At 49.5% G+C, this 12507-nt stretch overlaps 1 protein-coding gene across 1 annotated transcript in view; it reads right to left on the bottom strand.

Moving 5' to 3' along the window:
* HDAC5 (histone deacetylase 5) overlaps positions 1-12507 on the bottom strand; it is a 93668-nt gene that overhangs the window by 56050 nt on the left and 25111 nt on the right. Inside the window, 3 exon segments of the mRNA XM_035137078.2 lie at positions 3217-3334; positions 4919-5063; positions 9380-9645. Of these exon segments, the coding sequence (XP_034992969.1) occupies positions 3217-3334; positions 4919-5063; positions 9380-9645 (529 nt within the window).

Genomic DNA, 12507 nt, shown 5'->3' with positions numbered 1-12507 from the left:
TGAGAAAATAGCAGTTTACAGCAGCCCAAATCAGTTGTCTTCAATCCAAGCACCGAGGTTATTTTATAGCATTCAGAGTCTTCAGTCTGGAAACACCCGCAGAAAACTAAGTTTTGGTTCTGTAAGCATCCGGGAGGGGGGTGGCTGTTTCCCTAGAGAGCTGGCATGTGAGCAGTGGAATTTGGCTATCTCTTGGAATGGTTGGCTACACCTCATTATGTATACTTGCAAATAATAAGGAAAACTACAAAACTTGCTCTCTCTCTATAACCTGTGACTCCGCTGCTTTTCCATTCAGCATGATTAAGGCGCCTATGACGCCAGGAAGCTCGCACACTCCTACTACAACCAATGTAAGAACAGCCCAATAAAATATAGCTTTCCCCCCATATTTTTAATCTTCCATGACTCCCTGCCACTGAAAGTCTTCCAAAAGTATACATCTGAGCATTTTGCAGAAATGTTTCTTCAGATTGGCTTTTAAAAAACAGGCTTTGGGGAAGTTTTGATTTGCTACATTATGGTATGTAGTATTTTATACCTTAATGGCTTATCTTGCTTGATCAGCAAGGTTTCTTTCGATGGAGCAGAGTGGAAACGAAACCAAGAAAATTAACAAGAAGAGAGGCCAGGAGTGCGAATAGACATAGCATTATTTTGTCTTTCTGCCATCCATAAAGTTGACAACAGTCAACTCAGGGTTCTATTCCTGAATGTAGGTTAAAGGGACTGGGGGGGTGACCCAAGAGGTGAGATAAGAATATCCACTGTGGGTGACTGGGAGGGTGGGGGAAGGGATAACGGTCCATCTGTGATCAGTTCTAAGCAGGCTAAATGGATTACCGCTCTAAGCATCCATGGTCCAGGAAATTCAGTGGGTTATCAGTAGGCAGAAGTTGCAGGTGGAATAAGTCAGAGGGCAAGCAAGGCCTAGGGGAGAGAGGGCAGGATGGGGTCAGTTTTATAGGTCAGGGTGGGGAAACTGAAAAGTGTGTGACTCCCTGCTGCCAACACAACGGCCAAGAATGGTAAGGACTCAAGGGAAGGATAGAGCCAGGCAGAGGGAAGCTCAGAATGATTCGTTTCTCCCCACTACTCTCTGGGGTGTGGTGGCCACTGTCGCATGCTGACAGCTTCTAGGGACATATTCGGGAGAAGAAAAGGCTAAGGAGTAAACCCTACACAAATCTGGAGTGGAGTCCCCAAGGCAGTTGGATGGTGTCTTGTATGCCTCCTTCCAGCAACTCCTGCGGTCGAGTTGGCGCCCAGCGTATTGCTCTGCTTTCCTTTGGACCACATAAACGAGGTCGAAAGGGGGTCTTGTCATCTAGGCAGCACAGGACCTCCACAAACTGCCCAGGCTTGCACCCCGGGGAGGTCACTTTGGTGCTGCTAACACAGCAAAAACAATACAGGAGCCAGCAATTATGAGCTACCAGTCTCTGCAACCACAGGAGGCGCTGCGGTTCTCCAGCAGTTTGACTTCACTCCTGGAGACGCACACTTCACTGTATCTCAAGACAGATGGATGCCAACAAACTCCCAGGGAGTTTATGGATGCTTCAGGCTTTGATAGTTACATGGCTAAATTCAAGACTAGCAACCCCACAGCCGACTCATTGCAATATTTGGATTGATATCTAACCCTCGTCCCTTTTCGTGTCCCCAATATCCCTTGACGCCAGCAGCACACAGGCCCATTTCTCACCGAGGTGTTTCCCTCAAACCTGCTCACTTCCTTGGCCCCCAAACCCACTCCCTTGTCTGTGGTACTCTCTGTGAAACGACCATCTGAGACAGAAACTTTCATGAACAGGTATCCTTAGGCGGTGGGCTTAGAGGCAAGTAAAGTCATAACTTAGAGCAGCTGGCTTGGGAACTGAGCTATCATCCCTGCGACGAAATTGATGGCTCTCTCGAGAAATTTGACTTGGCTGGTGGCTACACAGTTTACGATGAGGATGTTCTGACGCTTTCCAGCGCGATGATGTTTTGGACAGAAGAGGAAGCACACTGGTGCCTCACATTTCCTGTTCCCCCACATCTCTGCACTGCCCGAAATAGAACACTTGCCTTTGTGTTCACGCGCCTACACACACACACCTCCTGGCTTGGAGTGGAGGCGGGGTGTGAAAATTCTATTCTGGGCAATAGAGAGATGTGGATGTGCTCTATCACATCTAAATCAGCTCTTGGAGAGACAACAGGAGCAGCTCGCCTTGAGTAGGTATGATTTGCACATGTAATTAATAGAAGAGCAGCATTGTTGCGATCAGACCAGAGGCCTATCTAGTCCTGCATGTTGTTTCCTGCAGTAAAGCATTAATGCAATTGCCCTCTCCTGCTGTTATTCCACAGCGGCATGAATTCATAGGCAGGGTGGTACCATACAGACATCATGACAAGCAGCCACTGATAGCCTGACCCTCCACAAATTTATCTCAACCCCCCCCCCTTTTAAAGCTATTTAAGATAAGATAACTGAAGGTCTAAGGGACCCAGGTGGTGCTGTGGGTTAAACCACAGAGCCTAGGGCTTGCTGATCAGAAGGTCGGCGGTTCGAATCCCTGCAACGGGGTGAGCTCCCGTTGCTCGGTCCCAGCTCCTGCCCACCTAGCAGTTTGAAAGCACATCAAAGTGCAAGTAGATAAATAGGGACCGCTCCGGCGGGAAGGTAAACGGTGTTTCTGTGCGCTGCTCTGGTTTGCCAGAAGCAGCTTTGCCATGCTGGTCACATGACCCGGAAGCTGTCTGCGGACAAACGCCGGCTCCCTCGGCCTATAGAGCGAGATGAGCGCCGCAACCCCAGAGTCGGACACGACTGGACCTGATGGTCAGGGGCCTCTTTACCTTTACCTTTAACTGAAGGTCTACGCACAAGATTACTCCTTTAAAAAGCAGGGCCATCTATAACACCCTTGGTCCCATTTACTAAGGGTGCATGCTGAATAATATTTAAGTTATCTCTTAGCATAACATTGTACTCTCAATCAGGGTAGCTACTGGATGGTCAAAGGGTCGCACTATCCACTCACTACTAACATGCAAGCCCCCTATACACACACACACACGAGTCAATTTTTTGGCAAACCAGAGACAGATGTGTGGAAGGAAAAGGGAGTCTCCCAGATGCCGAAACATAGACTTTGCGACTTCTCTCTTGAGATTACTACATTCGTTCCAGGAATGCCCAGAGGCAAAGGTGGTAAGACCTACCAGCATTTGGGGTGCTGAGGGAGGGAATGGTTCAAGCCGCCTGCTGTTGCTGGCTCTTTAGACTTGCTGAGAAGAAACTCCTGAAGTTTCAGCTTCACTTCGGTACTGGCAATGGCACCTGTGGAAGAGTTAGGAAAGCACTCGTGGATAAACCCGTCTGGGACTTTCTATCCCAGAAAGCATGATTCATTAGACTAAAGAATGAGAGTTGTGCTTGTGCACACACAACTGTGGTTTAATCTCTGACTACAACCTGTTTGCCTTTAATTTCCTGGTTTCTAGTTGGAGAATAAACCACAGTTTCCCAGTTTTGATGTAGCGAGAAACTATGGTTGGACAAGCCTCTGAAACATTGCATTGTTGGCACATGAGAAGAGGAGGAGGCAGCCTGCAGGCACACTTCCTTGTTCTTGGTCCAATCAACCATGGTTTATTGATCCAGCAGAAGAAAGTATGGTATGAAAGACTCCTTAAATTCCAGAATTAATTCCAGAGCTATCCAACTTCCACACTGCACTTCCCACGAGTGCAAGGTATATTTCCCCATGGCAATGGTAGTGACCAGCACACTATTCCCCATAATGCAATGCTTCACTATTGCACTGTATTCTGGGATAACTGCCCTTCTCACCTCACCCTCCAGGCTGCCCTTTTGTTTGCAATCCTCTCCACCTCAATCAAGCACATGATTGAAAAAAAACCACCTCTCCTTTGCCACAGGTGGGGATTGTCTATGCGGCTGTGTCACTGAGGCGTCCCTGGAAAGCTCCACTGTTGTTTATTTATTTGTCAAAACTTCAATCTAAGGGCCAAATCAGATGCAGCGATGGCTCCTTGTGAACCAGCCATATTCAAAATATAAATACGTATCACAGACCGAGCAGCAATCTGAATAGGTTCTTAAGCAGCCATGCTAATTTTCGGCCTCTTCAAGCAAGACAGTTTGAGGCTCCTCCTAAATGAACCTTGGCAACCACAGGTTTGTGCAGCTGCTATAAATTCCATTGCAGAAATTCACAACCCTCTTTCATTAAAACCACAGTTCAAAGGGCTTTTGCATGGGGGTGACCAGCCCTTCATTCAACATTGCCTAAGGCATATGGAGGCATGGAAGCTAAAACTAGAATGATACTTTTAGAATAGCGCCGGGGGGGGGGGGTTCAGCCAGAACTCAGTTCCGACACCTCTCAGGTGGGTGCCATTGCCATTCAAAGAGAAGAAGCTGGGCATTCATGGTGAGTTCTGGCACATATTTTTCTAGAAAAATAGCAGCAATTTTAACTGTATTTCAGGGGTCAGCAAACTTTTTCAGCACTGTCCCTCAGGCCTTGTGGGGGGCCGGACTATTTTTTTTGGGGGGGGTGAACGAATTCCTATGCCCCACAAATAACCCAGAGATGCATTTTAAATAAAAGGACACATTCTACTCATGTAAAAACATGCTGATTCCCAGACCGCATGTGGCCCGGATTTAGAATGCGATTGGGCAGGATCCGGACCCCAGGCCTTAAGTTTGCCTACCCATGCTGTATTTTATTCTTTCTACTGTGCTGTTTCTGGTAGTGGGAAAGTGGGAAAATACTTTAGCCCCCCCCCCCCTTTCCAGCTCCATCCTCCGAGCCCTCAGCATACCAAATCTAACCAACGCAACTCGATACAAACGTAAATATATATATATATATATATATATAATATTTATTACTCTCTTTGCTCTTCTCCTTATTGCGTAAAATAAGTAGCTGCTGCTCCAGCCGCTGCTTCTCCAGCTCTTCCTGCCGCTGCTGTTCTCGCTTGCGCTGCTGCTCCAGTTCTTGCTGGCGTTTTGCTGCTAACATCTCCTGCTGTTGCTGCAGAGGAGAGAGGGGGAGGGAGTTAGTGGGACTGCAGGGGACTGGGTGTTTGTCCCCCAGCCACCCACCCACCCTTGCTGGCCTTCGCATGCAAAACCCAGGCGTAAACATGTGCAATCTTTTGATGCAGACTTCCAACTTCATAATAACTGTAGTCCAGGGGCTTTCTACGCAGACTTGCTGACCCCTCTGCAAAAGGAGACCTTCAAAATTCTGCTCATTCCGTGAGCCAATCCAATCACTCAGGTCTTCTTCCCCTGAGGCTCTGCCTCCTTTACTAAAAACAGGGCCTTCGCCGTAGCGGCACCTCTACGCCTTTCTATAGGAAATCCATTTTGTTCCCGCACACCCTGGTTTTTGGAAGCTCAGCATGCACACACTGTTTTGGTTTAGGGGCAAATGATTTCATTGGCTGCCGGTGTTGGAATCCCTCTTGCACAATCTTAATTAGCTGCTTTATTGCCTGCTTGTTATAGGCTGTGGGAGGAATTCAACATGGAGCCGATTTTGCCACCAGCGCAAACATTTCAGCTTGCCAAACAGAACCATCTCCCCTCCCTTCTCACTGCATGCTGTTCTGGGGGTTCTCCCACAGAGATGACCTGGGGAGGGGGTGTAGAGGGGGTAGGAACCCCCACTGCACTAGCAGGACTCATTGTGCCAGCTCTTGTTGTGCAACTGTTTTCTTGAGCCCAGCCCTTTTCTGCTTTGTTTACTGCTGTCAGCTGCCTTTGCTGGGCAGAAAGGCAAAATATAAATGTTGCAAAACCAACAGATCAATTAAAACTTAAATAAAAATAAGCATCCTCTCCTGGGAAGGTTCCATGTTATTCTTGTGCTGTTTTTTCCTGGGCTTTCACTCCCCCCCCTTTCATTTTTAAAAAGAATTAACAACCGTAAAAAAAGTGGGAGGAATCCAGATCAGGGGACACAAGTAGAGGTGGTTGAGTCTTACCCCCCCCCCACACACACACATACACACACACACCTGGGTTTTCCTGCCAAATTCCTCTTCCCCCTCCCTGGCTGCTATTTGCTCCCATAGCTGCCAACTACAACGGCACTTTTGGAAGCAAATAACAGTTTCAATGCAGAGGAAGAATTTGACACTGAAATGATGCAGGGGGGTGAAAGGGGAGAGATTGGGGACTTTGTGTGGTTGCTCTCTCTTATAAAGAACTAGTCTCATTCAGCCCGTTAAGAAAACGGGTGCTAGAGGTGCGACGGGGGCCGCGACCTTCCCTCCCTTTCTGTGCTTGGCCGCGGGGCGCGCCAGGAACGCAATTAAACAAAGCGCTCTCCCGCCGTGTCCCGCGGCCGAGCGTAGAGAGGGAGGGAAGGCCGCGGCCCCGTTGCTCCTCCCACGGGCCAGGTAGGGTTGTCAGGAGGAGGCGGTGGCAGACCAAGATGGCGGCATCGGGCTCCCGCAGCCCCGGAGCCCGATGCCGCCATCTTGGTCCGCGGCTGCAGGGGAACGGGAGGCAGAGGGTTCAGGGGGGAGAGAGAGAGAGTGTGTGTGTACGTCCTGCCTCTTCGTCCAGTCCCTGTGTCCGTGGGGCACATGCGCAGTAGCGCAAACCCAGGGACACAGGGAATACTGGACGCAGAGACACTTGCACTTTATTATATAGGATAAGCTGAGGGGAGACAATCACATGGTAAAAAAAAAAATCTGTTCGAAGCCAGAGAACTAAGAGGGCAGGTATATATAATAATAATAAAAACTCAAAGGAAGTGAAATCAAAGTTGAAAAGGTGCCATGATGGATGAGTAAGTGGTTTTATGCACACAATCAGACTTAACCTCTGACAAAACTGTAGGTAAGTTGGGATGAGGAGATGTGGGACAATGGCTTGAGACAAAACAAGATGCACATTGTTTGTCCCAACCCCAGAAGTTAGCATGCTCAGGCAGTACATAATGCTGATGACTTCTGTATTATGCAGCACTAATTTTCAAGTTTGAGCAGTAGGCCACGGAGCACAACATTAGTTGGGAGGATTTGTTCAGACATAATGCTAAACCAAGTTTAGTGTTATGAGAATGAGCCTGAGAGAGCCTCAGGCTGCCAGGACAGTTAACGATGGCTTGAAGCCGAATTGCTTCGACAAACCATGGTTAAAACTACCGGTAAGCACAGTCCCTGTTGGGACGTAACCATTGTTAGTTTAAAACCAGGGGGTTCCTACATTCCTCCTTGTGGCCAAATCAGAGGAGAGGGGAAGAATGCAAGCCTGAAGCTTACGTAGGCTCGTTCTCATAGCTCTAGACTAGGGCTTATTGTTACCATCACACAAAGGCAGTGTGTTAGTCACTGCTTTCCAAGTCTGAAGCTCATAAACCATTGATTCAGCTCTAGTTGCAAGGCATGATTCTCCGCCCCCTTTATGCTCCTTCAAGTATGAAAGCGGTGTGCGTGATTCATCGTTTCTAGTAATCTGTATTCTCGAGCATAGGCAAAACGCAATATACAACAAATGAATGAACATAACGTAAGAACAGCCTGCTGAGTCAAGCCACGGGCCCATCTAGTCCAGCATCCTGTTCTCACAGTGGCCAACCTGATGATGGCTGTGGCAAACCACAAGAGCACTCTCCCCTCTCGCAGCCTCCAGGAACTGGAATTGAGAAGCATTGCTGCTTCCAACTGTTGGAGGCAGGGCATAGCCACTGTGGCTAGTAGCCGTCAACAGCTCTCTTCTCTGTGAACCTATCTAAAGGTAAAGGGGCCCCTGACCATCAGGTCCAGTCGTGTCCGACTCTGGGGTTGCGGCGCTCATCTCGCTCTATAGGCCGAGGGAGCCGGCATTTGTCCGCAGACAGCTTCCGGGTCATGTGGCCAGCATGACAAAGCTGCTTCTGGCGAACCAGAGCAGTGCACGGAAACGCCTTTACCTTCCCGCTGGAGTGGTCCCTATTTATCTACTTGCACTTTGATGTGCTTTCGAACTGCTAGGTGGGCAGGAGCTTGGACCGAGCAACGGGAGCTCACCCCGTTGCAGGGATTCAAACCGCCGACCTTCTGATCAGCAAGCCCTAGACGCTGTGGTTTAACCCACAGCGCCACCTGGGTCCCTATCTAACCCTCTTTTAAAGCGATCTCCAAGCTGGTGGCCATCACTGCCTCCTTGGGGAGCAAGTTCCATATTTGGACTATGTGCTGCCTATCAGTCCTAAATCTTCCAACATTTAGCTTCCTTGGATGTCCATGAGTTTTAGTTCCACTTTCTCCCTGCCATGCATCATGCTATAAACTTTTTATTATGTTGCCTCTTATTCGCCTTTTCTCTAAATTAAAATGTTCCAAACTGCTTCTTACTACGGGAGCCGTTCCATTCCCATCCACATTCCTGGGGATCATTTTGGCGGCCCTTCCCCCCCCCCCCAAGTCTATACAACTGGTGGCCATTTATTATGCCAACTGTTTTGGCAACCCACAAGGGTACCTAGGAAGACATACTGCAAGCCGCAAACGAAAGGCAATAAAAATCACCTAAGATGCAACAATCAAATACTAACAGCGCTATACTAAACAGAGGAAATAGAGACAAGCGACATAAATATGCGGCGGCAAGGTCCCTTCCTCAAAACCCTTAGCCCCCATCCTCTACAGCTAACCAGCATCCCTTCAGGTGTTGTGTGGACTCCGACTCCCATCAGCCCCAGGCAGCGTGGCCAATGGCCAAGGATGCTGGGAGCTGCCGTCCAGCGCACGCCAACAGTGTCAATACAATAGCTACCGAAGCAGCAACAAATCGCAGCACCTGCCCATGAGAAACTAGGGAAAGCTTTTCAATCCAGAGAAGTCTTGAGTAGGCAAGCTTGATTTCAATTTATGCAAGCTGCCTTGAATGGGGATTCAGAAAGGCAGGTAGAAACCTTACGAATAAATGAACAGCAGACATTGCAAACTTCGTTAGGGAGGCAGCACAAAGTGAGGAGGGGGGAGAAGTACCACACCCACTGGCTTCAGACCTTCCCCCACCCCAGCCAGCCTGTGGCCCCTGGCAGGCTACCCTGAGGGAAATGTGGCCCTCGAAGGGAAATGGAAAGGTTTCTCACCCACATTCCAGCAGAACGCGCTGGTACACCTGGGCTTGGGTGGAAAAAGAGAAACAGAGTAATTGGTATGCAGGTGTGGCTCTCACTCTGTGGTACGCAGTCCCTGGTGCTGTGCCCAAACATTTCCACCTGAAAGGATTTCTGCAGGGCTGGGGGCCCCGGGAGAGATATTCCCAGTCAGAATAGGTGGCGCCGAGCGAGGCGTATGGACTACGTGGCCGAGAATCTTCCTGAGTTCACCTCCAGATTACCTTGAGGTGCTTCTGCAACTGGACTTCGTGCTGCCGCGTGAGGTGCTCGTGCTGCTTCTGGAACTCGGCAAAGAGCAGCTGCTTCTGCAAATGCTGCTGCTGTTTCAGGGCCAGCAGTTCCTGCTGCAGCTGCTGCTCCCGGACGGCTGGGTCCACTGCGGGCACGCTGGGCCGGGCATCCATCCGCAAGTCCACCGGGCTGGTGCTGCTGCTGTTGTTGCAAGAGCTCTGCATCACCACAGGAAGTACTGGTTTCAAGTCCACAGCTGGGGATGAGAGAGAGAGAAGAGGGACAATGGCTGCAGCGGTGCAATCTCTACACAACAATGAGGGCCGAGATCATGGGGTGGCAGTGTGTGTGTTGTTTTTTTAAGGGAGCAAATAAGAGGCCATTTCTGTCCAACCAGAACCAGATACACACAGTTTGCCCAACCATTTCATGTGCTCTGGAAGCCAAAAAAATGATTTGCCAGCTGTCACGATCTAGGCCAGGTATCTCCAACCTTTTCAGATCTAGAACCCACTTTTAACCAAAGCATGCATTTGGCAACCCATTTCTTAAATCTTTTACCCTAATTGTTCAAATGGTGGTAATCAGTGCTTTTCTTCTGTGGGGGGCCGGTACTGCGTACCCTTGAGTACCCCCAGAAGAAAACCACTGGTGATAGTGCTCCTGTCACAACCCACCTCATATCAGGCCACAACCCACTGGGGATCCCCTGTCTCCATCAGCTGGAGACCAGTGATCTAGGCTGCTCTAGTGCTGTGGAAAGTTCTAATAAACATAATGCCTGTAGCATTACATTCCAGCATGGAGTGCTCTTGCTCAAGTTTCCAGACTGCCATGGAACCATTGGCCATGCTGCGAGTTGTAGTTCATGAACTTCTGGAGGGTACCAGGTTGGGGGGACTGCTGGTGCATTATTTACTCCTAAATCTGGTAGGCCAGATTTTGGAAACCCTCTTGCTTTTATTCTGCCTGAGTGGAGCCCTGGACCCCTGCTCTAATGGCATGACAGCAGGAGTTTCCCTCCTGGTTACTTCTGCTGCCACTGCTCAGGTCAAAAAGAGGCGTTTCTTGGCTTAGAAACATCAGACGGAAGCAAGCTAGGGCGTTGTGGGGCCTTCTCGACAGACATCTCTACCAGCATCTCCCTTTCTAAAGCAATGTACTGCCACGACCTTTAGGCACCTGGCCCATCCAATGCCAGGGTATGCGCCTCTTTCAGCTGCTGCACCTGAACTGCCTTAGTCCGTCCAAACATCAAGTAAGATTGCCAAGGCCGTGCATCTCCCTGCACAGTACCTATCGTGCTGTGTGGACCTTTATCAGCTGAAGAACCACTACAGAGGAGGAGAAGGAAGTCCCAGGTGACTGGGGTGGGGGTATAACATTGCAGGAGGAAGCTTTCAAAAGCTAGTGTGTGCCCATAAGCCAGCCACATCTGAACCCCACAGGGCACTATTGGCAAGGAAGTGTATTGGGGGGGGGGTGATGGGATGCCATCCATGTGGAGAGTGCAGCCTGCATTCAACCACCTCAAGTTATGTGGAATGTCAGAGATCAGCACTGATGAGGCCCCCAGAATGCACCAACTTCAGGAATCGCACGCTCTGTGCACAAGTAAAGAGAGGCACCACACAGCAGTGCTTGTTTTCAAATCCGGGACTACTCTGGCATACATACGGCTGTTTCAGTCAGGGTACACTGGAGCTTATCCTTAGAAGCTAGTCGCCAGTGCTAGTCCCCGCTGCCGAAAAAGGCTGAATGCTCTAGCGCCCGTTTATTAAACGGGCTGAATGACACTAGTCTTAGATAAAGAGGAAGGCTTTCCAAACAGATGGTACAGACCTTAGGCCTCAGTACCTCTTTCTTTCCCCTTCCTTTTTTTTTTTAAAGAAGCACCATCACAAAGCAGTGCCTCTGTGGGCATTTTCCAATCTTGCGCAGGCCTTTCCACCCTCCCCCCCAAAATCACCACCGCTGCCGCCACCATTCTTCTGTCCCAGGCACCAGATCTGAGTCACCCGCAGCCGTTTTTTTGGCACACTGTGAATGAACAAGGCCTTTCGTGACTCATCAGATGCGTACCCTCCGCTTCCACTCCTTGCAGGCTGTTGTAAAAAAGCATGCGCTGTTTATTTCCTTTTAATATGAAGTCACACGTGCGTGCTTGTGAGTGTGCGTGCGTACAGCCCCAGCCCCACCTTCGATCATGACACTCATACACTCCCCCCCCCACAAGCCATTTCACCCTCTCCAGAAGAAGGTGCAAGAAACCAGCACTGCAGCAAGGATAAGTAAGGAGCCTCTGCAACAAGCAGCCGACCAACCATTTCACCAAGCAAAACCCTCCTCCTCCTCCTCCTCCTCCTCCTCCTTTTCTGGGGTTCTGTCATAATTATAAACAGGAGGGGGGGAGGAGGGGAGGGGGGGAAGCCACAAAAGACGACAAAGAAGTCAGGGACTAAATATAGAGGAAGCCAAACAACAGCTGCTTGCAGAAAGGAGGGGGAGGAAGAAAGAAAGAGTGGCAGTCAACCGAGAGGTGAGAAAGGCAGCATGGGGGGGGGGGGGGAAGAGGGGAGGAAGAAAAGGAAACTTAGGGATTAATGAATGCTTGTTTTCACATGCTAGCATCTATTTAGATTCTGAACCAACCCTGCAAAGCAAAATAGAAAGCGGGATGGGGGGTTAAGACGGGGAGGCGGGTACAGCACCAAACTTATGAAACGGGGGCGGGGGGGGAGGAAGCAGCACTCCCCAACTGATACTGAATTAGAAGGTTTGTTCCTGAACAGTAGAAATGTTCAAAAGCCCAATGCATTCTGGTAAGCGTCTTCCTTCAAGGGTTCCTGGTGCAATATGAGCTCAAGGGGAACACAGGAGGGAAGAGTCCAGTTTGTGTGTCTCCCACAAGCATCTGGTTGGTCACTGTGAGAACAGGATTGGACCACTGGCCAACCCAGCAGGGGCTCTTTCTTACATTCTTATGAACCTATTTTCCCCCACCCCCTGCAAGCTTGCAACAACAACAACAACAACGAAAGGCACAGCATTACATAACATACGCTCTCTTCTTTGCTTTTATTCCACATCTCTCAAGGCTGATCCAAAGCTTTTGGGT

Source organism: Zootoca vivipara, chromosome 13 (assembly GCF_963506605.1).
Source record: "Zootoca vivipara chromosome 13, rZooViv1.1, whole genome shotgun sequence".
Classification (NCBI taxonomy): domain Eukaryota; kingdom Metazoa; phylum Chordata; class Lepidosauria; order Squamata; family Lacertidae; genus Zootoca; species Zootoca vivipara.
Note: the sequence above shows the minus strand (reverse complement) of the source record. Positions and strands in the feature narration are given on the sequence as shown.